The sequence below is a fragment of the Haemorhous mexicanus genome, chromosome 5, assembly GCF_027477595.1.
Source record: "Haemorhous mexicanus isolate bHaeMex1 chromosome 5, bHaeMex1.pri, whole genome shotgun sequence".
NCBI lineage: Eukaryota > Metazoa > Chordata > Aves > Passeriformes > Fringillidae > Haemorhous > Haemorhous mexicanus.
Genome location: NC_082345.1, coordinates 4999440 through 5024009, shown reverse-complemented (window position 1 = coordinate 5024009; position 24570 = coordinate 4999440). Strand labels below are relative to the sequence as shown.

General features: G+C 49.3%; 1 protein-coding gene across 3 annotated transcripts; it reads right to left on the bottom strand.

Annotated features, from left to right (window-relative positions):
* Positions 1–20926, bottom strand: ADA2 (adenosine deaminase 2). Of its 3 annotated transcripts, XR_009486723.1 has the most exons (11): positions 20749–20926; positions 19436–19761; positions 16891–17116; positions 10103–10313; positions 7429–7556; positions 6283–6373; positions 5874–5982; positions 4780–4937; positions 3761–3963; positions 2281–3116; positions 1–1183 (listed from the first exon to the last, which is right to left on the bottom strand). XR_009486723.1 is itself a non-coding variant. In XM_059848103.1 (10 exons), exons 2-10 carry the CDS (start codon positions 19746–19748, stop codon positions 3008–3010), a joined length of 1548 nt encoding a protein of 515 aa, XP_059704086.1. In that variant the 5' UTR covers positions 19749–19761; positions 20745–20926; the 3' UTR covers positions 1–3007. The 3 variants fall into 3 exon arrangements, 2 of the variants coding, with proteins under 2 accessions (XP_059704086.1, XP_059704085.1); XM_059848103.1 differs by having other exon boundaries at positions 1–3116; positions 20745–20926; XM_059848102.1 differs by having other exon boundaries at positions 1–3116.
* Positions 20927–24570: the final 3644 nt, after the last annotated feature.

Sequence of the window (24570 nt, the reverse complement as noted above, 5' to 3'; positions counted from 1 at the left end):
TTAAGACAGGCTTGAAAATTTAATTATAGACTATGTTCTGAAAGAGACAAGCAAGAGAGCACTGTATGTGATGTGTTTGCCAACAAATGTGAGCAGGGAGCCAAGGTACTGGGCAAAAGGGAGCAGACTGGCAGCAAAACCCTTGGAATTTTGCTACTAAAAGCTGAGTCTCAGTGAAGCCCTGCAGCCAAATTTACCCAAAGCTTGAATGGAACTGAATTAATTGAATTGATCTTTTATAACTGCTGTGGTCCAGCCTAAATTCCTCCTTTTTTGCACACCTGGAGAGGTGAGGATGCAGCCTGGGCTTCTCAATTTGCACCTTTCTCCCAGTTAAGACATGCTTTAAGGAAGAGCAGATTCCCAGCAGTAAGGCAGGCTGGCCTTCCCTCTGTCACACATTTTTGAGGGCTGCATCACACCTGAGCCATTTTAAACCCCTGTGATTTTTTGCAGAAACCTGATTCTGCTGTAATCCTGGACAGCATCACACACTGGTGGCTCCAGGCACTTGGCCCCATCACAGCACAGCTGTGAAGTAGGTAAATGGCCATGTGCACAGCAGGCTTTTCCTAGGAAAGCAAGAACAAAGTGGACACAGCAACTGGTTCCAGCAAGCATTTGGCAAATGGAAGATCTAGCCCTGCAACTCCTGCAGGTAATGAGGGGAAAGGAGAACTACAGGTAAGCAAAAAGTGGTTCAGGACCTCAAGAGACCACGTGCAGGAAGAGCTGAAAGCTTTCTGCTGTGGTAGAAAAGGAAGGGGCATGGGTCAACCTGTGTGAGGAGCTCAGCTCCTCCCACAATGGCTCTGTAATGATTAGCTTCACCTTGGCAGCAAAGAGGCTTATTTAAGGGAGAATCAACTCATAGCAAATAAAGATCTTCATCCATCCACATATAGCAAAGCTGAAAGATCAGGTTGGTGAGAGGGACAGGGCTTTGGGTTGCTGGTCAGCTGCCATTCTGCTTATTTGCTGTGATTCTGCTCAGCAAGTAAAGCACTTCTCAAGTCAGCATTTATAACCTGGCCATGACCAAAACCTACCCTGGGGTCTTCAGTGTGAGCTCTGGATGCAACACCCATGCAGGAGGAGGGAGGATGGCTCTGCTCTGGCTACTCCTCCAGTATAAAGCTCCTTCCCAGGACCAAATCTGTACCAAGGCCTAGGAGAGGTCAGTCTGCAAAAAAAGCATCAGGATGCTTCAGAGGAAAATGTTGGGGGTGTGGGCAGGGAGAGGTGGAGTAGAGGTAGCTGTGGCTGGAAAGGACTGGGGGTGTAAGGCACTTAACCCCCCCCCAGTTAGTGAGGGGTGTGACTGGGTTCTCACTTTTCATTTCTGTGGTTTGTGTTGCTGCCTTCTGCAATACACACACCTGTGGTTTGGTGTGATTTTATTTGTGTTCTGTGATGGGATTTGTAGTGTCTTTTTTTTGGTTGGTTTTTATTTTCTCTGGGATAGGCAGAGATGAAGTTGCAGCCTGTGAACTGTGGGCAGTTTCAAACAGGGCACACAGGCTGTGCAGCTTGATCCACTTCTGTAATAAGTGTGTTTGCCTCCTGCTAAGGTGTTCCAGCCAAGGTCAGTGGAAATAAACACTCTGGCCAAGCTGCTTGAGACAATTAACAGAAAGCATAAAGAGAGCCAATTGGCCCAGGCTGGTCAGATTAGGAAACAACAGCCTTTGCAAGTCTGTGGTTCAGAGGAGGAAGATGTCTTTCAGTAGGAATTTTTGTCAATTCTTCCTTGACTGATGCAAACCAGCATGATTGTACTGAAGTCAGGGAAAGATGCTCTTTGATCCTGGCTGCATGTTTGGCATGGATGTGCTGAAGGATTTTTCTGAATTTATTTAGCAATCTGCTTAAGTTTGCTTTTTTCTGAGGTTTTGTTTTGTTTTTGTTTGGTTGGGTTTTTTTTAGTCTCCCTGCAACTAGTTCTCCTTCTGATATTTTTGATGATGTTAAGACAGGGAATCAGCTTGTCAAGAGACTGTTTCTTGTGTAGGATTTTTTTTTTTCGGCCAAGGAGCTGGAAACCACAGAGATCCAAATGAGCCCTGTGGATATCCACAGCAGTTCTCTACCAAGGTGAAAATCTCTCTGACAAGCTGAGTAGGGCCACATTTGCACAATCAGTACAGCAACAAAGGCTGGTAGTGGAACTCCCTGAAACCAAAAGGTGTTTCCTATAAATGTCTGTGTTAACACAGCCTTGTGCAGAGGGATAGTTTTAATCAAGCAGGGTCTGGGAAGCCAGGATGTTTTTGACTTAACCTGAAATGTGTTTTGTCTTCCTTTTGACCAGAGGACAGGAAAAGACTTTATAGTAAAAAAAACTGCTGGCAACTGAGGCACCTCTCTTCTGGCTTTATGATCATTGTGCAACCAGGCTTAAATGTTCTGGGAGCAAGTTCCACCAGCTTGTTTCCAGCCATGGTAGGTCCTGAAATAGCAGACATCAGACCTATGACTGGTTCTTCGACCTAGCAGTGCTATTTTGGCAGCAGGCCCAGGGTTAAACATAACAAGAGTCATTTTCAGTCCTTGCTCTCTTGAAGGTCAGTGGCCCAAATGGTTGGATGTTTGTCTTTGCTGTTTCCGGCCAAGGTCTGCATTTTGTAATGATAAGGCAAAATTCAGAGATCCTCGTGTTGGCAATCTCCTGCTGACTCTCATTGGAAAGCATATTTTTCCTGAATAAGGATGTCAGGATTTGGTCATTGGCAATTTTTAATTGTTTTGACTCTTTTGAGCAGGGTGATTTCTTGTGGTTGCTCTAAAGGCTCACTGCTCCCTTTTACCTCCAGTCCATGAGTTTCACAGGATGGTGCAGCTCCTTCTTAGCTTTAAGCCCATTAAGCCTGGCTTAGCAGAGTTGCCAGGTGAGACTTTGACGTCCATTCATCTGCTCAGGTCACATGGAAGAAGCAGTCTCCCTCTTAGCAATCAGTCTGGCTCACTCTAGCTTGCCAAATGCCTTCTGAGATGAGCCTTGTTCTCTCTACAGCTCCCTTAGAAAGCTATCAGAGAGGTCAGCCACAAATTGGTCCCATTTTTTCTGCCAGAGCTCTTTGGCCTTGGCTTTCTCATCCGGTAGCATGGCACTGTATCTGTGAGGAGGAGGAAAGTCAGTGTCAGACAAGGGGGCAGCTATTTCAAGAGCAGCACTGAAATGAAAAGGCAGGAGGCAGCAAGAGATTAACCCTTGCAGGACATGCCTGCACCACACAGAGTAACATGGTGTAAAACAGGCAGGAGCCAAGGAATGTGCAGGAAGACCCTGGGCTTCACATCCAAACTATTTTTGGACATTCAGAACTGTCCAGTTAATAGAAAAAGGGGTTAAACACACCCAAACTAAATGCTAATTGTTTTCTTGAGTGTTTCCCAGATGAGTCATGGCAAACACTACAGCAAGTCAAATTTTGGCAGAAATAGACAAGTGATACAAAGACATACAATTTCTCCCAAACCCAGAACCAGGTGGTAGAGGCAAGTTCCCAAAGAGTGGAAAAGGAGGAATACACTGGGGCATGGAGTCAGAGAAAGGCACTTGAGAACACAGGTAGAGGAGCCTCTGGGCTCCCTGTGTCCTGCCTTTGGACAAGACACACAGAGGAGATTTTGGATTGACAGAAGCTCAGCTCCTGTGGCTGAGGAGACTCTGGGGCCAAAACCCAAATGCAAGCATGGGGGGAAAGCTGATAGTCTCCTTATGATTACTATGGCAAGGTGAGAGAGGTGATGAACTTACTTTATGGAGTTGAGTGCAAGCTGTTTTAGGGTCCTCAGATCAGCATTCATCCCTCCAATGGCCATGAACACCTCATAGAAGTCATAAGAGACTCCCTTTGCCCCAAAGATGGGGGGATCATCAGGGCTGATCACAATGGGGTGCCCTTCAGCCATGAGGTCAGCTGCAGGGTGACTCCTCAGGTCAGCTACCAGCAGCAGGACCTGGGTGGGGAAGAGTGGGAAACAACACCTCAGCAGGTTATTGCTGCAGCTGTGTCACACTGACACCTGCCAGGGCTGCCTGTGACAGCAGGTAGTGTGGTAAGGGAGGGACAGGCTCCAGAGGACTGTTCAGAATGTTTTCTGCTCTGAACTGCTGCAGGAGGAAGCAGCTTGTGTCCACTGACTGTACAAGGAGATTAATTTCTTAAATAAATCACCTTAATCAAGTCCAGTGGGGTGAATAACTTGGGCTTATTTAGAACAATTTGACTGTGAGCAATTCAGGAACAGTCTTTTGGTTACACATTTCCTGTGATGCTTAGCTTGATGTGTCTGGAGCTGGTATCAGGGTTCTCTCCCTTAAGGGTCACTCCAGTAAATCTCCTTTCTGCTGCACCCAGGGGACAATGGCACCACTTTAATGTGCTGCAAAGGAGTTCCCACTGGTTATGAAACCTGCAAAACCAAGGACTTCCAGTTACAATCCCTGCTTCTCAGCCTCTGGCCCTCCTGGCTTTGAAGTATTTTCAATTATGTCTCTCAAGGCACCTCTCTGTCTCTGGGCCTCATCTCCACTATGGAGGACTGTCTTCCCAGGTTCCTCTGGATAGGAAGTTAAATTATTTTTTTGCTGAATGGCACTACAAGCCTTAAATATATTCACCTTTGCAGCACCTTACATAGCAAACTGCAATGTAAGGTGCTGCAAAGGAAACTAAGCCAGCCTGTGTGCATCAAAACTTGTAGGTGCCCCCCAGCTGACCCTCACAGCTATGGTGAACCCCTTTACAGTGACCCAGCCACATAACAACATACCTGGTTGGAGATAGGGCAGATTTCTACAGGAATATCCCTCTTCAGAGACAAATTTTTGGCTACTGGGTGTTTAATGAGAGCAAGTCCATGACCAATCCTGCTGGTATTCAGTAGCAATGCATCCAGCACATTATTGTCAACAGAGGTGCCCTGCCAGTCTGAGCAGAGACAGACAAGAGTCACTGCAGTGCTGTGAGGAAATAAAGCTCCTCAAACTTCTAGATGATTTTGTTAATAGATGTCCCAGTTGTGAGTGAGAGGGTTGCTCATGCTCAGAGTTCCCACTTGCATTTTCAGTGAAACAGGGATTGAAATCTGCCCAGGATATTGCCCAGCATAGAGATACCCACTCATCTCACCTGGCTTTAGATGTTTACAGTATTGCTCTTGCACCTGAGTTAATTATGCTGGACTCCATTACTTGTCAATGGATAGAAGTAACAATTATTGGGGAGTAGCTTGTGCATTAGAATGAGATGTGTTGTGGCTTAGAAGGGCTTGCTCCTGCCTGTGGCTATAAAGGGAGCCCAGGGTAACCACACTTTTTCTGTTGATGTCAACATGCAACACACAAGGCACAAGTTAGACAGACTCTCCTGGTTAGGATAAATTCCACCAATGCAGACTGAATAATATGTTGCCAATAATAATACATTGCCCCAGGAATGAAGGGTACATCAGTTGCTTTGATGAGCCTGTTCAGTTAAGACTTAAATCTGGTTCAAACATTATTTCACCTTAAATTGTAAAATGATGGTTGGGGGACTGTGCTGCTGTTGTGGATGGGAAGTGAGTGCTGTTCCAAGGGGGAAATGGCTACAGCAACAACTCTTATGCATGACTCCTTGTCACACCAGGTCAAAGATGCTGAGCAATACGACACCTACAATCAAAGCAGGGAGGGGTCATGTGGGATTGCCACAGCCCCAAATTGATAAGGGGAGAAGCTTAGGGGAAACTGGTTATGTGCACATGTATGCACACACATCCTCTTGATACAGCCAGCAAGCGAGCCAGGCTTGCTGCTTCTGCTCTTTGCAAGATTTCAGTCTTGCCTCTGCAAGCAGTAACAAGCCTTGAGTCCTCATGCTCACCAGTCTCCCCAGCATGGAAGAAGTATGGCAAGTTGACCCCCATAGAATATGGGATGGTCAGGGCATCCTTCAGCTCCCATAAAGAATGACCTTTGTCCTCGTCACCAACCTGGGGGAAAGCAGAAAGGTATTTTTGAGCACGTTTGGGAAGATGGTGGGACTTACAGCTCTGTATAAATGAGGTGCCAGCTGTGCTGAAATTACAATGCTGTGGGGTAGGGAGCTGATTCTTTCAGGGGATTTTGTCAATTACCCTGAACAAAATCCTTAGCTGGAGGATTTGCAATTCATTAACACTGATTTCAGTACAGCAGCAGAGGTTCTGGCTCTGGTAGAGAACATATGCCATGGGATATGTGTGGTTATATCACCAGGGGTTAATGTGAAGCCCCAGAAGAAATACAGTTACCAGGTCAAAGCCTGCCAGGGTGTCTGGGAAGCGGGCTCTGAGTGCCATGGCAGTGACGATGGCTTCTTTAATCTGGGAGACATTCAGCATCCTAGAGAGCAAGAGAGAGAAAAAGCTGCAGAAGCTGACTCCCATGGGCCTGCCTTCTCAGAGTTTGAGTTGTGGAATAAGGCCCCCAGGGGTATTTCCAAAATACAAGTTGCTCTTGAATCTGACAACCAGCTTCAGGTCTCTAGGGGAACAGCAGTAGAAAATTGATATTAGGAAACAAATCCCGTGAATGACCAGGAAATGCCTGGCTAGAACCTGCTGTCACTTGTGTTGAGGCATGCTTGTCTAACTCACTGGCTTTCCCATTTACCAAGCAGGGAAGGGAACACAACAGTGTAGAGAGAAAATGTTTAATTTTTTTTCTTTCCTCCCAGCTGTTTTGTTGGGAGGTTAGGCAGTAACTGCATTTCAAGAGTTTTCCATTTAGGTTTCTTCCAGCCCTATCAGACTTAAACTTCTTGGTGCATTTTGCAGACTGTATCCATACTCAAGCTGGCCAGAGAGCAAGCCAGCTCTGAACTGGAGAGGGCATTGTGCCAAACCAGAGCAAGTCAGTGCTGCTGAGAGATCTGCTCTACTTGCTGAGGATCACCTCACATGACTTCATGGCATCTGGCTGCCTTGGAGGGCAGCCTTGTGCCCTCCTGCCCGGGCAGCAGCACGAACATGCCATACACAGGCTGCAGGGAGCGGCGTGAGCCAGGTCCCATGGGACCTCTGCCACACCGAGTGCCCAGACACAGGCACTGCTGTCACTGCTTCAGTGTCTGCAGGGCTGGGGAGTACATCCAGGCTCAGAGGAGAGCAGGCATGGCTTGGACACACACACAGGCAGCCCTGCCTGGGCTCATTCCCACTCCCAGGGTGCATGGATGCTCCTCTGGTGCTCACCTTGCACGTAGGCAGACCCACATGGATGAATTCTCACCCTCAGCCTTTCACACGTGCCAGGGAATGTCTCAGGAGTCAACACTCCAGCTCCAACAACCCACGTGGGCATTGCCAACCAACCTTGGCACTCCAGCCCAGCATTGCCTCTCCCAGCCCTCTGCCCTGCACATGGCACAGCCGCTCTCAGCCCTGCTCAGCCTCTACCTGTGCGCTGCAAATATAACCTTGGCTCCAACAAAGTCTGGGTGCTCCTTCACAAACTGCCTGGTCACTTCCCGGTAGGCTGCCACAGACCATGATTTATCGTGCTTGGTGCCATCCAGTTCATACACCTGCAGCGTGACAAGCAGTAGTTAGAAGAGGTGTTTTACTGGAAGGTGGGAGAAATGAAGCGACAAAAATCTGTGCTGTGGTCCTGACAACAGGGCAGGAAAACAAAAGCAGTAAAATCTCTGGAGAACATTTCCTTCTTCAAGCCTTTACCAGCTGGCAAGGACCAAGGAGGGGACTTCCCCCTTGATACAAGTTTCTCTGTGTTCAGACGTGGCAAGCAAACGCCCTTGAGAACCCCTTGGAGACCGTGACCTCTTACTCCTGTCTGCATCCAACACTGCAGTGTTTTGTCCAGCTGTCTGCAGCTCACACATGCTCTGTGCCTTGCAGTGGTAATCTGTCAGCTGAGGCAGCCCCAAGGCACGCGATGGCTGAGCTCCATAAGCTACCAGCTGAGCTGGGCTCCTGCTCCCCTCTGCCAGAAGTTTCCTTCATGACCTTGAGTCAGTCATTTAGTCTTGCCATGCTTTCCCAGGTCTCTGGCTGGAAAGTGGGAAAAATAATCCTTTTGGCATGCTCTGCCTGATCAGCTTGCTCTGGAGGTTCCTCACTACCAGGGCTGTTTTTTGCCCTGATTTCAGCAGGGGTGGAGACCCTGAACCTACAGGTGTACCCACAAAGGCCTTGCCTGGAGTAGCTCACAGACAGCAACTGAAACCACTCCATCAGTTCTCCTCTCACCCTACTCACCATTCTTTTCTCTGTCACCTTTCTCCTCCAGCCTTCAACTGCTCCACTTCACTCCCTAACTTCCCCTCTGGTGCTGTCCCTTGCAGGGATGTCCCTACAAAGCCCCACACCCCGTCACAACGCGGTGTCCCCCTTGCAGGCACCAGCAGCCGTGGGGCAGCTGCAGATGCTCAGAGGGAATTTTCCCCAGCTGCAGCCCATGGGAATGTGAGACTTTACACAGCTGAATCTGCAAACACAGCTGGGCTTAGGGGGCTTTTCCACAGTGTTTGCTGTTTCACACTAAATCCCAGTTTCATTTACTTTACCTTGGGGCCACTTCTGGCAGGCTTTGCTGCAAGGAGAGCTTTTGCAGCCTCAGCACTGCTGTGGAGCCTTGTGGAGGCTCTCCAGCCACACGAGCATCTTGCTATTCCTGTCACACCCTGCTCACCTTGACTTTCCCGAGGAAGCATTTCCCTGCCCTCTTCCCCCAGCTTCAGCCTGCCTGTCCCTTCACTGCCCATGCTGCCCTCCATCCCAGTGTGACTGCAGCTCCTGGCATTCCCTGCCGTGGTACCCAGGCTGCAGGCAGCCTGCCTGGAGCCCACAGCACACAGCACTGGAGCTCACAGCTCACAGCACTGGAGCTCACAGCTCACAGCACTGGAACTCACAGCTCAAAGCTGCCGGCTGCAGGGGAGCCCCAGGGCTCTGCAGGCTCCCACGGCTGCCGCCAGCATCAGGAGCTGGATGGGAAGCAAATCTTCCCTGCCAAGCCTCTCTTCAAAAGGACTTACAACCGTGTCTAAGGGCTAATGGTAAAGGCAGGGTATTTTCCAGGCAGGCCCACGCACTTGTATCATGGCTGATACTCTTGGCCTGGAAACCTGTGTGGCCTGGGGGGACGCCAGTGCTCGCGCTGCCTCACAGCACAGGCATTTTGACATTGCTGTTATTTTCTCTTTCCAGGCACCCCAAAGACAGGTGGTGGCTGAATTCAGAGCAACTGGCTTGTGGCAACCCCCAGCAAAGTAAGACTCATGTAAACTTTTTAGACTTCTCCACGTCCTTTTTTTTAACTCCCCTTTGCAATACTTCCCTCTCCTCTCAGGTATGATAGACTGACAGAACTCCCACCCCCATGGAGTCCTGCATGGAGCTGGGCTGGAGAATTGCATGGGAAAGGTGTGTCTGCAGTGACAAAATTGTCACTGGGAAAGTGGGAACACTTAGGGTGATGTGGTCTGCTGGTGCTTGGGGAGGCATTAGGGCAGAGTGGGCCTGGAGAACAGCAAGACCAGCTGTGGGTGAAAAGCCTGAGCCATTACCAGATTTTGGTGTTAATGGCAATGAAAGCAGCAGTTCATATTTCATATACATAGCCAAAATTTTGGGTTGTCTGCAAACTGTGGGAGGTTGTATTTTGCCAATTGATTGACTCACCTATTCAGAGTAATCATTCTGAAATAAGCTGAGGATTTAAAATAGCATAACTATTCCAGAATAAGTCTCTATCCAAGTCAGGAAATTTGTTCAGAGTAGCTGCCACAGAACAGGTGATGATTCTGGTGCAAAACTGAGCTACCTCTTCCCAATGAGCAAGATTTTGACCCAGCTCCCAGTCTGACTGTACAGTGTAGTTTTGTGCTAATGTCACAGCAGGATCTCCCTTAGCCATTAAGAAGAAAGAGTCTCTCAAGCCCTTGCCTATGCAAATCTCCAAGAAAGATGTTTGAATATGATCAAGGTTTTCCAGCATCTTTAGAAGGGCAGGTATGCAAACATCCAAAAACTAAATTCAAGACAGGGCTTGAGAAAAGCTATGGAGAAATAAGGATTTAAAAGACTACTAGAGAAGCCAAACCCCACGTACCGCAGGCAGGATAGCTCTTATCTCAACATACTGTACGTTATCTTCATAGAGCTCCAGCAGCCCCTGGTAGAAATAGGCCTTGAACACAGGTGCATAGCAGATAAGTCCAGAGGCAATGAGAAAGACTTCTTCAAATCTTTTCCAAATGAAACTCTGAGAAGGGTAGGCCAGCTCAGGGGTATCTGTCACCAGGGTCAGGTTTCTCAGCAAGCTATAGAAAAGGGAGAAGAGAAGGAATGAGGAGAGCAAACAGAGCCTGTTGGCACTGCAGTACAACAGTGACTGGTGCAATTAGGAAGCATTCAGGTCATTTTTCTGCCACCTGTATTTACTCCTTTAATGACTGGCACAGAATTTATATGATACATGTTGACCTGTAAGCAGGGTAGGAGTAGGTGCTTAAAATCTGCCCACTGTCCCTTTTTCAAGGAACAGAGTTACAAAAGCAAGTATGGTCCTTTTATATCAATCTTATTCTGTTACCCAGGGTATCCCTAACCTGAAAATCTTTTATATCAATTATATTCTGCTACCCAGGGTATCCCTAATCTGAAAGCAGGCATGCACATTACTCCTGCAGACAATATGTTTTCCCAAGAATTTTCAATGCATAAGATGCACATAAGATGTGACAGCAGTTGTCCTGTGTTCAGCACCTAAAAGGCAGACGGGTTTGCAGGACATGCCATGTACTGGGCCACCACCAGCCTGCTTGCTGAGCTCATAAGTTGTCCTGGTACCTTTGTATTGTCAAAATATGCCAAACAAAAAAATGCAAGGGGAAGACAGTTCTGAATCAGAAATCATTTTTCCCAGCCTCTGAGAACCAACCTGACTCCCCACCTGCCTTGCTGATAGCTACTTCAGGGAAACAGCTGATAAGAATCTCAGTCCTGGCATTTCCTTAGTGTGATGGAAATGTATTTACTTCCTCCATACACTCTGCTGGCATATAAGTCTCTTTCAGAAATCTAGAGAGACAGTGGGTAGTTTTATCAAGCAGACTTTAAGGGAGCCAGTAAATTGCAAGAATATCTAATTGTGGGTGACAGCTTGTATTTAGGACAGGGTGAGCATCTGTGCCACACCACCATCCTCTGGCAAGCTGATAGCCTCCATCCCATCTGAAGCCCCGCCTCTGGCAACAGCCCTCCTTCTTCCTCCTGAAGAGTAGTTCATAACAAATTTCTCCTACCAGTGGGCAAAGTCTAAATGACAATGCAGGGGTGATGAACTTCATTCCTGGGTGGACAAATGGAAGCCATCACAGAAACCTGCAGATGTTTTCTTGTTGGCCCAGTGCTTATCTCGTGTCAGGGGCTAAACAGGTTCAGACAGAAATACCTTCAGCCGTGCTTCAGCTTTCATCTGGGTATATTGTTTCCCCTCAATAACAGCTACTGATCTTTAATAATGTTTCCTGTTTGATGTCTTGGCCCCCATCCTCGTGCAGTGCTCTGCTCTATTATATGGGAGGTGTGGCTTTCATTTGTGATCTTATTATCTCCATCCAGGACACTTCTGTGGATGGAATTAAACCCCCACAGCCCCCCTACAGATGTAAAATGTGATCTGGCCCAAATTCATAGACTGAGACATTCTGGGCAGATATGCCTTTTGAATCCCTCCATCCTGCCCATAAACCAGAGCCTGTTCCCCCAGGATTTGCCTGCTGTTTCACTCTCCAAGGATTCTCTTCCAGGGCCTGCAGTTTCATTTCTTCCTCACTCTGTTAATTTCTTTGCCAGCAACAATTTTAGAAGCAAACCTGTACATAAAAGAGATGCTACTACGGTTAAGGATGAGACTTTAAATGCTCAACAGTCAGGAAAATTCAGAGTTAAGGTTTCCACAGCAACTTGGGCTCTGCCCTCCCATGCATTACAATAGGGGCTTTGGTGCCATTTTCGCGGGACACTGGGCAACCCCAGCTACTGTTCAGTAATCCATGCAACCAGAGAAGACCGAGCTGGACCACGGAAGGGGCAGGCAGCGAGGAGCCACCCCAGCATCACCCCAGAAACCAGGAATGCAGCAGTCAGGAGCATCCTGAAGGCGCTGATCCAGCTGCCCGAGCTGCGGAGGGGGCAGCCGCCGGCAGAAAGGCTGTGCTGCTGCTCATCGGGGAGGTTTCGTGTGGGAAGAGCTGGGGGAAGGAGAATTTTCCCCTTCCCTCGTGGCCGAAGGGCAGCTCCCCTCCAGCTCGGCACCTGCCCGGAGCCGGGAGCCGAGCGGGGCCGTTCCCAGCGGCTCAGGGAAAAACCTCCCCGTGGATCAAAAGGCCGTGCAAGCCCCATCTCGCCGCTGCAGGCAGCTCCGTTCCAGATAAGGATGGAGCTTAGTCGGGCTCCCACCACTTTCTCCCCTTGTCCTGTGAGAACTCGGCTCCTCCAGCAATGAGCGCACGCAGGGCTCCGCTCCCCGCCTTTAAATCTGGCTGTACAAACTCGTGGTTGTTTGCTTAGCCTGTGCTCTTGGGCTGGAAACAGCCATAAATCCCCACACCACCCTGCTCCTAAAAGCACATAAATCAAATTGTGCTTCTCTTTATAATCCCCTTCCCTTTGAGACTGATTATTGATCCTTACAACTGTTGAAGATTTATTGCATAATAGTGATCCATCCTTGATAACCAGATAATCTCCTAAGGGTCTGGGGGCTTTTGCCATCAGTAGCTCATGTAGATGAAGCAAAGCTTCATAAATACATTCATTTTTTGCTTCTTTTCTGGAATGGGCCTTTGCCAGTGATCAGGTGCAGACTACAAATAGCCTTCCATGTCATGTCATATATGCACTGAACAATGCTATTGCAATGCATATGCCCAAAGGGGCACAGCTAAAATGACCAGCCAAGGATTATTTGTTTTCAACTGTGGGTTTGCTTTCTCTTTACCTGGGTTTTTTCCCCTGTTTTCCTTTCCTGTGCTATATAATACAGAAGTGAAAGGTTTTGTTGCCTCGTTTTTAAAGGGATTCTTTTCCTGCTCCTTTTTCTGCTCTCAATGGGTAATTATGCCCCTCTCCTCACCGTGGTATCTAAATGTCTTCCAGTGGTGCATTAAATAGTGTGACTAACATCTGTCACATGTGGTTCATTCGCTTGCTCTCTCTCTCTCTCATCCCCTCTTCTTCTCCCCAAGGGGAGGCTTGTAGAGGGAGTGGAGTGCTTTGTTTCTGTAGTGGATTTTTATTCCTTTTTTCCCCCCCTCTTACTGCACACACTGCCCTATTTTTCTGTGAGATAAGGCAGTCAGAAGACACGGAGGGGAAGGTGATGGCAGCCGGGGCAGCCGCCAGTGCCCAGGGGAGTTGTCCCTGAAGCCTGGGCTGTGGTGTCAGCTCCCTCACAGATGACTTCATCCTGGTGATAGAGAGCTCTGCTGGGCACGGCCTCAGTCCTTGTGCTGCTGGTGGGGGGTGTGCAGTGGTATTTTACAAATAGCTGGAATGTCAATGCTGCTTCCCTAAATATCTGGGGACATGCTCTTGCTTTAGAGGTGGCAGCCATTATGTTGCTTCTTGAGGGAAAGAATGACATTCTCCTGTATTGTAATTCATTGTGAAGAAAATAAGTGAGGATTGTTTTCCCTTTTAAGTATGACAGCAAAATTCCTTTCCTTTCGCTGTCCCTTGGCCTGTGGTCTCCTAGCTCATCTAAGAGCATCCTTTTGGGTGCTTACCAGTAACACAATACTCCAGGGTCTTGGTCCATGAGATGTGTGCTTTGAATAGGAATGATTAGACCTTCTCTTGAGGGAAACAAACAAAAGGAGCCACTTCCAAAGCACACACACACACGTATATGTACGTAAAAATGCAAACAGCAAAAAAAATCTTGCAGATTCCCCTTTCTTCCACCCCTTCCTGGTCAGAAATGCTGTAAGGTGATAGAGGTGCAGCTTCTCAGAAACATTTCCATTGTTCCTTCACATTTGCTCATCCACCCTGCCTTGCATGAGAGCCCTTCCCTGCTGCCATATTCCCTTGATGCTTCCTTGAAACCACCCAACTATCCATCCGTTTTTTCCTCTGACATCTGCTTTCTCTCAGCTTGTCAGTGCTCAAGGGCAAAGAGGAGTGCAGGAGAGAGGTAGCCTGGGATGCACATGTTCAAGAGACTGGGAGAGTTTCCAGAAACTGAGAAGCAGAACAGATTGGGGCCTATTCCTGGCTAGAGACCTATTTCCAGACGGCCAAAAACATTCCTAACCCCTAGACTAGTGCCCAGGGATTAGATGAGAATGGGAGGGGAAGTGCCTCAGCGTGGCTGTTGTTGGTGTGTTTGCACATTATGCCTAATGACTCCTCTGTGATTTTGTGGTGATGAGCATGGAAGGGCAAGAAATGAAGGACAACATACTCAAATGGTTAAGTGAGCACCCAGGATGCCAGAAATCCAAGTTTGTTCTTGGCTCAGGCACATGCTTGCTGAGGAAAATCTCTTCACTGGCCTCTGCCTCGGTTTCCCCTCCACATTTGGGGAGACCCTTGCAGCAAGGCTCTGTCTTGTGTCCCTGAGCAGTGCCTGCCACTCTGAAGTCCTGCTCTAAACACTGTCAGGCAAATACAAAAGAAGAGGAATGTGGCAGTACTGCCTCTGAAAACAAGTGTTTCCACACAGGAACAGAGGGAACCACACAAGGCACAGCCCCAGTCACCCAGGTGTACAGGGTGTACAGGATGCCCTGCCCTTCAGCCTCTGCTAGAAAGTGGCATCATGCCATGGAAACACAACTGAAAAGAAGTGCAGTGAAGGGTTGCTCCTGAGATACTTCTAAATGCCCAGTGCAATTGCTTGGGCTTTAAGGAAGCGAAGCTGTTTCAAAATCCAATCTCTTGCACGTTATTTATGGGTCTCCTAGTGTGGTTGAAGAGAGCTGGTGCTGTCATCTTTCCTTCCTCATCACTCCCAGCAGAAATGGAAGGCAGCTAATGGGGAACCAGTTTTCTCTCTGGAAGGCAGAGATCAGTGACTTCTCACTGGATCTTATTTCATCCATCACGTGTCAGGGCAGTTGAACCTCGGGATATAAAAGGTCAAGAGCCCAGGGTCTGGCATCATTTTCACCTTCCCTTTTGGACTTCCATAAGAGAGGGATGGTGGATGCCCTGGAGAGTCAGACCCCTCTGCCCTGCCCATTGCTGGTTTTGGGGAGGGAAGGCAATACCATGCCACAAGTCTGGAAGCTCCTCAGCTTCCCAATCTGACCTCCTTCTCAGACCTGCAGGGCACAGAGCCCAGACAGCTTCTATGTGGAGGGGATACCAGCTCACTAAGAGTTAAAAGGTCTCTATTTAAGAGCACAAACCTCACTGAAGAGCACTGCAGTAAAACCCACCAAGTTTCACTTGGGAAATGCTAGGATTAGGGTCATCTGCACTGCCTCAGTCCAGCCCTCTCCTTGTGTGTTGGCATGGCAATACTGTCTGTCATTACATGACACCCCACACTGTTTTTCCTGCAGACCCCAGCCCCTGGAGCGCCACGGACAGCGGTGCCCTCTCAATGGATGGCTACTCAATATTTTCCTTTGTCCTCATCGCTCAGTGTCTGACTTCATGCATTATTTAGTGTGCTCTCTCCAGCCCCCCACACACCACAGCAGAGCTGCATGCTTCCTCTTGGCCTTTTCAGCAGGGCTTTGTCCCGGGATCAATGGCCCCTGGATGGGGAGGTAGGACTCTGTGTTTCCATCACCACTGGCTAGAGGGGGAGCCAGGCTCTTCCCAGCCACCTGTAAGTGATTAAATGCCAGGTGGCTCAGACAAGCCCAGTCCTGATAAAAAGCTGCCAGGAGTGAAGGTAGGAGCTGCCTGCAGGGAAAGGAGCTCCTGCAGGAGGGTGAGTGATGCTCTGGGAAGCCAGCTGAGGTGTGAGCAGCTGGACAGCTGCAGGAGCCTTGCCTGTAAGGGCAGGAGCTCTGTTAGCAGGAGGTGTTTGAGGGGAAGGAGCCCCCAAACCAGGCAGGTGTCCTGTGTGTGGAGTTCCTTGGCTCAGCCAGTGCCCAGGAGGGTGAGCCACAGCTTCTGGTGCATGTTGGGAATGAGTGCCTCGTGCTTCCAGGTGGTGGGTGCCACTGGGGTTTCAAAGGCAGAAAACAAGTTTGCTGTTTGGGGGGACAGTTGGGTTGGGTTTTATTTTGGGAAGTTTGAGGGGTTTTGCTAGTGCAGTAATTGACATAAATAGTTTACCCAACTTCTTGCTCTGAATCAAAACAATGACTTTGCAAAGGATGTTTCTGCTGTTGGGGAGAGCCTGTTCATCAGCTACCTGGCTTCCTCATCCAGTTTTGGATACCTCGCTGGCTGGGGCACCATGTAGCCCTGTCCCACATTGAGAACCCATTCAGTGCTGAGGAGAGCTGGGGCCAGGTCTCATAAATCTTCTTCAGCTTCTGTCCTCAGCATGTGTGCACAGAGAAATTCAGCTTTTATGGTCCCTGACTCTGGTGTACTTAAAGCAGCAGCCTTCAGACTCTTGCATTGCTGTCACTGTTAAGTCGGACGTGACATACACTCGTGATCAGGGTCTAAGAAGAAAAAAGTTTCTATGCTGACAGTTTTGTCTTCTTCTTTGCTATAGATACACTCGAAAATCATCAATTGTTATTTCTTCCATTAACTCAGCTTTGCTTGCAAGCTAGCTGTCAAGCCCCTCCATACATTCAGTGCTATTTGCTTTTTCACGTGCACAGCCCTAGACAGAGTTCCTGACTCGCAGAGCAGCGAGCAAACAGGAAAGCTGGACCAGAATGGAGCACCAAGAGGCCACCCCTCTCCACTCACCCTCTGTCAAACTCCGCCACGTCGCTCAGCTGTCGCCGGTAGGTGTCCAGCAGCAGCCACGGGGAGCAGGGCGCGGGCGGCGGGGGCGGCGGGCGCGGCCGGGAGAAGCGGAAGCGCACGGAGCCCGCGGGGGTGAAGCAGATGTAGCAGTCGGGCAGGTAGGAGGCATTGAATACCAGCCAGCCCATGCTCAGCATGGCGAAGTCGTGCAGGTGGAGCACAGCACCTGGTGGGGGACAAGGATGTCCTGGTGAGCCCAGGCAGCTGGGAAGAAGGTTTGATGGGGTAGCAGTTCGTTTGCCCAGGTTTAATGGGGTACCAGTTTGTTTGCCCATCCAGGGGGTGTCTGGAAATGCTTTAGAAGGCTGTGAGTGAATTCTCCCCGCAAGGAATGCACGGCTGCTCTGCTTCCCCCAGGCTGGAGAATGTGGCCCCCTCCACATGAGACACAGGGCAGGCAGAGCATGACAGCTCTCTGGGAGCACAGGGAGGGGGAAATCAATAGGGAGCTCTGCTTCTCCACTGGGATGGAAAATGCTCCGAGTTATTAAAGGTCTTTCAGGCAGAGTTTGCTGTGAGCTGGCTCAGGCCCCACTGTTTTAAAGAGAAACTTGCACAGGAGGCAGCAGTTCACATGGCATGCTGGCTGGAGCACACCTGAAGCAAAGCTCTGTATCTAAGCTGTTTGGATCCCAGCTCCAATTTTTGTGCCTAGTGTGTGTCTCTTCTTTCAGCTCTCTGGAGCTCTGGCATACACCAAAATCCCAGACCACGTTACTCTGGGGAATTGCACTCAGATGCAGAAATACAGTTTACTTCTGTGCCTTATCAAAAGCATGCTTGCTTACATTGTACATCTGCTGCTGGCCAGCACAGAGGGCCTCTGGGATGCTCTGTTATTGTGCAGTATGTTGGCAGCTGCCAGTCTTCCTGGCACAGGAAGCATCCTCTGTAGGCTCACCTTCTTTATCGTTTCATTTTGCTGAAATCTCTCCTTTTCCAAAGACTCCTGGTGTTATTGGTGCTTGAACTAAGCCTCCCCTTTGTAAAGGGAAGATGCTGTGAGAGCTGAAGTCTTAGATATGTATTTTATTAGTCTAGAGGGGACCTCTTAGTCAAAATAGCTTTGATGCCCTAAAGGGTAAAGGGAGAACATGAATAGCAAGAACAAGACTGGTATGCATTTGACATTAGGTTAGGTTCCAGACTATAATTTACAGTGGACTAATCTAATATAGAGTCATGTCTATGATCTCCCACTACAGAGGGTCTGGCTGTAAAGATGCTGAGGAGCTGTGGTTGCTGCTCCCAGCAGAGCTGGTGCACCAGACTGGGCATGCTGCAGCTGTCTGACCCTCCTGTGGCTGGCAATGTCACCTTCTTCCCTATGAGAGCAGCAACAGACATTACAGTAGTGCTTGTAACAACAGCATCAGAGCCTGGGGGCTCTGATCAAATCCTACTCAAACAGCTACAAGGATGTGATCTTGGCCCTAAAACCTTACAGCCCTTGCAAAGATTCCAAGAGCCCATTTAAACATCGCCAGGATTGAAAAGTGTTAATTATTTGTTTTGACTCCCACTTGGTATCAATGATACTGGAGGTGAAGAGGGGGGTACTTTTAAATTCCTAACTGCTCAATTCAGCCATGAAAGAATAATGACATTTCTGACACACTAATTGTTTTTGTTAATGCATTGGGATGCTGCAAGATCTGCAGCATTGCAATCTGCAGATTGGGATCTGCATCCCACAGCAGAGACTGGGAGGGAGAAGTTGGGAAGATTGCTCAGGGCCACATCCAATCTGGCTGTGAACACTTCCAAGGATGGGGCAGTCACAACTTCTCTGGGCAACCTGTTCTGGTGCCTCACCATCCTCTGAGTAGACTTACTAATATCTAATCTAAATCTCTCCTCTTTTAATTCAATACTGATGTCCCTGGTTTTGTCACTACCTGTCTGTGTAAAATGTTGCTCTCTCTCCCTTTTATAAGCTCACTTGAAGTGCTGGAAGTACACAGGCTTTGACTTGTACACAACAAGCAAAGAACATAAAGATTTCAGTGTTAGAGATAGCCCCTTCCTCCTCTAGTGCCCCCAGACTTTCCAGCACACTTCCAGGTCTGCTACAGAACCACGTGCACCTCTTTGGAGGATGCAGCACTTTTGGCTGAGATACAGGATAAGGTTGGTAGCCTGTCCATGGAGTGTGTCTGTGGGAAAAAGAGAGGCCCTGGCTGGAACATGCTGAGTAAATGGGGATGTCTGGTATTTCTTGTTGTCTTTGCTTCCTCTGTCCCTTGTCCACTCTTGAAAGACTTAAGGATCCATATTGTAAGTTAAACCAAATGCCACAATTGCTGGAAATGTGTATTCACCCAATCCATCCCCCTCTTCCTCTCCTCAGGCCTTTTCCTGAAACCCAGTGAGCACAATTTACAGCTCCCAGAAGCTTGTCTCCCACATCCTGTGTTTCGTCCCAGTTCAGAAAGCAAAAGATGAGAAAGGAGGAGTAAGATGAGACTCCTTAAGCCAAGCCTACCTTTAGGCATGCGCTTTAAGATGCTGAACACCGTGCTCTGGTCAATGAGGCTTTTTGCCTTGAAGAAGTGCATGCTTGGAGGGAACTGTCCTGTAGTTATGGCTGTTTCCACTTCCTTCTTCTTGAGGTTTACTAGCTTTGTACTGAGCTGCTGCTCCTGCCTGCTCAGCACCAAGTTGCCACCTGTCTGATGGGCTTTCTCCTCCTGCATCAGGGAGTCCCTGTCCTTCCAGAGAGGGCTGGGAAGGCAGGGGGCAGCCAGACTCAGGAGCAGGTATGCCAGCCTGACGCCTTGCCCAGACGGAGCTTTCATCTTAGAGCTGTACCTGGACAGGGAGAAAAGACAGAGGCATTAGCAGAGGTCAGAAGGGAGCACCTTGGCAATGGGATGTGAAGTTGTTGGCCCATCATGCAGAGCATTAATGGGATGCTCAGAACGGGCAGGGACACCTGGTGCCGGTGTCCCCTGAATTTAGGGCTAATGGAGCAGCACACTCCCTGTGGCTGCTGACTACACACAGCAAGGCTGGGTAGGGTGAAGAGATGTTGCTCCTTGGATCACACTGGCAGCACACCATGCAATAAGGCAAAGGGCCAGCCCTGGAATGGGGGATTGGTGGGGTCAGGATGCTGCTTGCAAGCTGGGATGGAGCTCTTATTGAATAAGGAGTGCTGCTGCCAAGGTGCTGGCTGTGCTGATAATGTCCAACTAAGGGGCTTGGCTTGAGCTGATCAGATCCCCATTCCCTCCAGCTGAGAGAAACTCCTGTTGCACCCTTTTAGTATATTCCAGCTATCCCCATGGTTAATTTACAGGCAGGAAAGGGGTAAGGCTTTCTCTGCAGTAACAGAGGTATGTCCTTTCCTTGCAATCCCAGAGGAAAGGGGATGGAAGTGAGACCATAGGAGTAGTAAGGGATCTCAGGAGACAGGCACGTTTGAACTCTGAGCACTCTCCCTCTCCCCCAAAAAAGCACAACTGCAATATAATCCTTCAACACCAGGCTTTAATGACCCTCCCTGCCAATCTCTCCAGAGCAAAACAGGCTGGAGAAGGGCTCAATATTTTGAAATAGGCCTATGTGAATTACATAAAAAGGCTTTGCTTGTGCACATGTCTTCTCCTTCCAGCCTCTCCTCCACCTGTAGGTCCAGGAAAACATCCCCAGCCCCTTTAGTGGGTCCTGGGGGTTGAAGGGGAACAAACAGAGCAGGGGTAGCTGCAGCCCCACACCAGGCCTGGCTCTGAGCTTAGAAAAGGAAACATCCCCCAGAAAGTGTTATCGTAGCCGTGCTGGGACTGACTCACTTACTGTTAGCTCTCCTCCTCCTGGCATCCAGAGCTCACGGAGCCGCTGAGCGGGGAGCGGCTCTGCCTCCTGCGCGCCAGCGCTGCCCCAGCACGGAGAAAGATAAAGAGGGAGATAAAGAGCAGGGTCCGTCCCGGCCGTGCCGAGCCAGGCACACGGAGTTCCTCTTCCTGTGCAGCCCAGCTTTTATTTCAGCCCAGCTGCACTGCTTCATGAATATATAAGGAGGAGGAGGCGGCAGGCGAGGTTATGAGAGAGCGGGACACGAGCAGCGGCGGGGGAGCGGGGCTGCCAAAAAAGCGGGGTCACTCAGGGGAGCCCCCCCAGATCTTTAACCCATCGGTGCCTGACAGCGAGGGCATCTCTGGGGGCTTGTCTGTGCAGCCGTGCCGCGTTCCCTGGCACACACATGCGGCTTTTCAATACCCTGGGAGAAGCGCATTCCTGGTGCAAGGAGGCTCCGAACCCTGCTCGCTGTCCCAGGAATACACACGGGCTTGGATATCTAATCCTGATCTGCTGCAGAGCCTTTAATGCCAGCGACGCTGCAAACTCTGCTCGCTAATGCCTTTACATCTGAGAAAGCAGCAATTTGTACCTCGAAATGCTCTTGCCCAGTCTCTGCCAGCTCTGGGAATGGGGCAGGCATCAATCCAGGTGGCTGCCCTGAGACACACAGGGCTAAACTCCAGCCTGGGAAGCAAGTCAGGTGGAGGGGGGATGGATTTATTTAAAAACAATCACAACAAGTACAGTAATTTCAGCATTTTATTTCACACAGTTCAACGAACTGGGGTTTTAAACTACTTAAACTTAGGAGTTTTAAACTACTTAAAACAGATGTTACATAAACAGCTTCCAGGGGAGACCAAAGTCCATTTGGTTTAATTTAGTCCAAAAATTGAATCATTTTAAATATTAAAACAAAAAGAAAGGTCTTGTAAGTTAAGAACTCTTGAAAACAGCCCACAGCAGTTGCAAAGATTGTTTTTGAGGCAGAGACAGTAGAGTCTGGTCAATAAATAATATGCTAAATTTCATTAGCTGGCACAAGGGACTGAAAGCAGGGCGTTCAGGCTCCCCATCCTCCCCTCCCTGACTGTCCCAGCCAAGACACCTGCCAGCTTTTCCTCCTCTCCTGGTCCCTTCACTCCCTGCTGTCACTGAGATCAGTCCCAGCATCCACGCAGGGATCCCAAATATTCCCCAAGCCCTGTCCATGGCAGCATGTCCAGAGGGCGGCTCTGCCCCCTTGCCTGCCCCTCAGCAGGATGGGTATTCCTTGAGTCTCCAGATGATCCTACTCCCAAAAAGGGAGATCAGTGGAGTGGAAAGATGACCCAAATATGCTCAGCAGCAACTACTGGTTGATGAAAGCAGCTCGAGGGTGGGAGGTGTGAGGAGGGAAGCACATGGAGTGAAAAGGGATGGTTCAGTAGGGACAAGAGTTCTGCCTCCAAATACCTTCAAGGGAGCAATATGAGTGAAGGAAGAGAATTGCTTTAATTTTCTTGTAGTAGTAAAGCCCAGCATTAGTTCTATAAAACCAAGTTCAGCCCAGGCAGTTGGAAAACTGGCTCTGTGGTGAGCAATTGGGTGCTAGAGACAGGTTCCCACTGTGGAGCACTGAGGGGGGTTAAAATGCTGTGTGAGGGATCTCAAACAGCTTACAGCCAGGCAGGGGTCTTGGGAATGCCTGCCAGAGGGCCTCAGAGATTTGTAGTGGTTCATCCTTTCAAATCACGTTTGAAAAACAGAACCAAAGTCCAGTGCTCAAACACTTCTTTGATGGGACTTTTCCACATAAACAATTGCAGACATTGCCAGGAGAGTTTTGTACAGATGTTGCAGGGGTTGGACTAGCAAATACAGAGGTGTTTGAGGGGCTTTGCTCTCTATTAAATTATGATACATGCTCTGAAAATAAAAAATCCTGGTGAAATGGGACCACACCTGCTTTTAGGTGGGATCTGTCTGGACATGAAAGGTGGGAAGAGGGAGAAGAGGACAACCAGGAGCCACATCTGGGAGATTGGGTTCATCTAGTGCTTGCAGGCATCCAAAACCCTGGCTTCAGGCTTCTCTGGGAGCTGAGGTGTGGTACAGGAAGACTTGGTCTGTCTCAAGGACTAACAGGAATGTTACAGTTGTCATTTCCACACCAACACATCTCCCAGCTTCTTTGCATTCTTCCTGAGAACGAAGTAGCCTGTTTGGAGGTTTTGCAATAGTTCTGTGTCTGTCCACAGGAGCATGATTGCAGTTCCTGTCCAGTCTTGTGTGGCCCTTGGAATAGTCTTCAGCTCCCTGGCTCTGGTCCCACATGCTGTTTAGCCAGGCATGCCCTGCTCCTTCACCAAGCAGCCCAGCTCTTCCTTGGTTTCTGGGGTGGTTCCTAGCCCCTGCTGACCTCTCAGCTGCTGCAGCTGTACCCAGCAGTGTCCCAAGGCCCCTGTCCTGGGTGTGTCTGTGCAAGCTGCAGTCGTGCCCCTTCTTTATGCCCAGCTGCACCTCAGAGGCATCTGAAGCTTTAAATAGCTGGTGGCCAGCACTGGGTGCTCACAGCGAGTTCCCCCTGCCTCAGTTTCAGTTCTATGTGTGAACTGCTTTCCTTCAAACCTTTTGAGCCTCTTCAAGGTGACAGGTACCATTCCCAGAGCATTTCCCCACCTCTCCCTCTTGCCTGTACCCTGCTGTGTCCACCAGCCTGCTCCTGGCAGGAGCAGCAGCCCTGCATGGAGAGTGTGGGCAGCTCTGGGGGTGCAAGAAGGGGGAAGGACCACAGAGGCAGCAACAGGCTTGCAGATGTGTGTTTTTCACTTCATCTTTCAGCTCAGGTCCTGCAGAGTCCCTTCTGCTGCTGTGGAGGGTCAGCTTGCAGTGTGCCCCTGCAGCTCCCAGCCCCAGTTAAAGCCTGGCAGTGTGTGGGTGGCAGCAGAAGCTGCAGTGCTAAATCCAGCAGAGGCAAAACCTAGGGGTGATGCAGTCCTTTTCTGTGGGGGACACCCATTTTTGTGTGAGCCAAATGCAAACCAAGGAGCATTTCTGAGAGCACAGAGGGTGGGGCTGCCTTTTAGCTTCCTAGCCTCTCTGAACATGTTGTAATCCAAGCTGCTTTCTGGAAATATCACTGTAAGGCCGGGAAGAGAGGACTGGAGCTGGGAAATGTGTTCCTAGCTCACCAGTTAGCTATTCTTTCTGTGCCAGCTGCCTCATTTGTGAAATGGAACCAATTCCCTTCCTAGCTGTGGTGGTTATTTGCTGTATTTGCTGGTGCAATAGCTGTGGTCCCTGGGCCAGCAGCTGCTGTAAAGCAAGTCTGCATAAGAGACATAATCAAGTTTGGAGAAGGAAACCATGAGGTGGGACAAGGGGCAGGAAAACAGCCAGAGGTGGGCAGGTGCACAGGTGAGTGAGGGCAGGCTCTGGAGAGTCCCTGCCTCTGCTGGGCCTGGGTGAGACCACAGGGCCAATCCCTGCTCTGAAGCACTCCCAGTTTCTGCAAAATGCTAAGAACATGTAACAGTGCTAAGTGCTATAAATTATTACTATGAATAGGCTGTCCTGGGATGTTTGGGATCATTAAAACCTCCCCACTGGACCACTACATAACCCCTGCTTTGGTTTGGCTGGGCACAGATTGGTATTTTTATTTCTTTCCACCCCACTTTGTGCCCAGCCAGGCCAAAACATGGAGCATTTCCCAGCCCAGCAGGGACACCAGTGGGAGCCCTGCAGCAGAGAGACTGCTGCTGTGCCCTGGGTCTTGCTGGCAGCATTGCTGCCCAGTCTACAGCCAAGCTCTGCTCACCCTCAAGGTGCCCC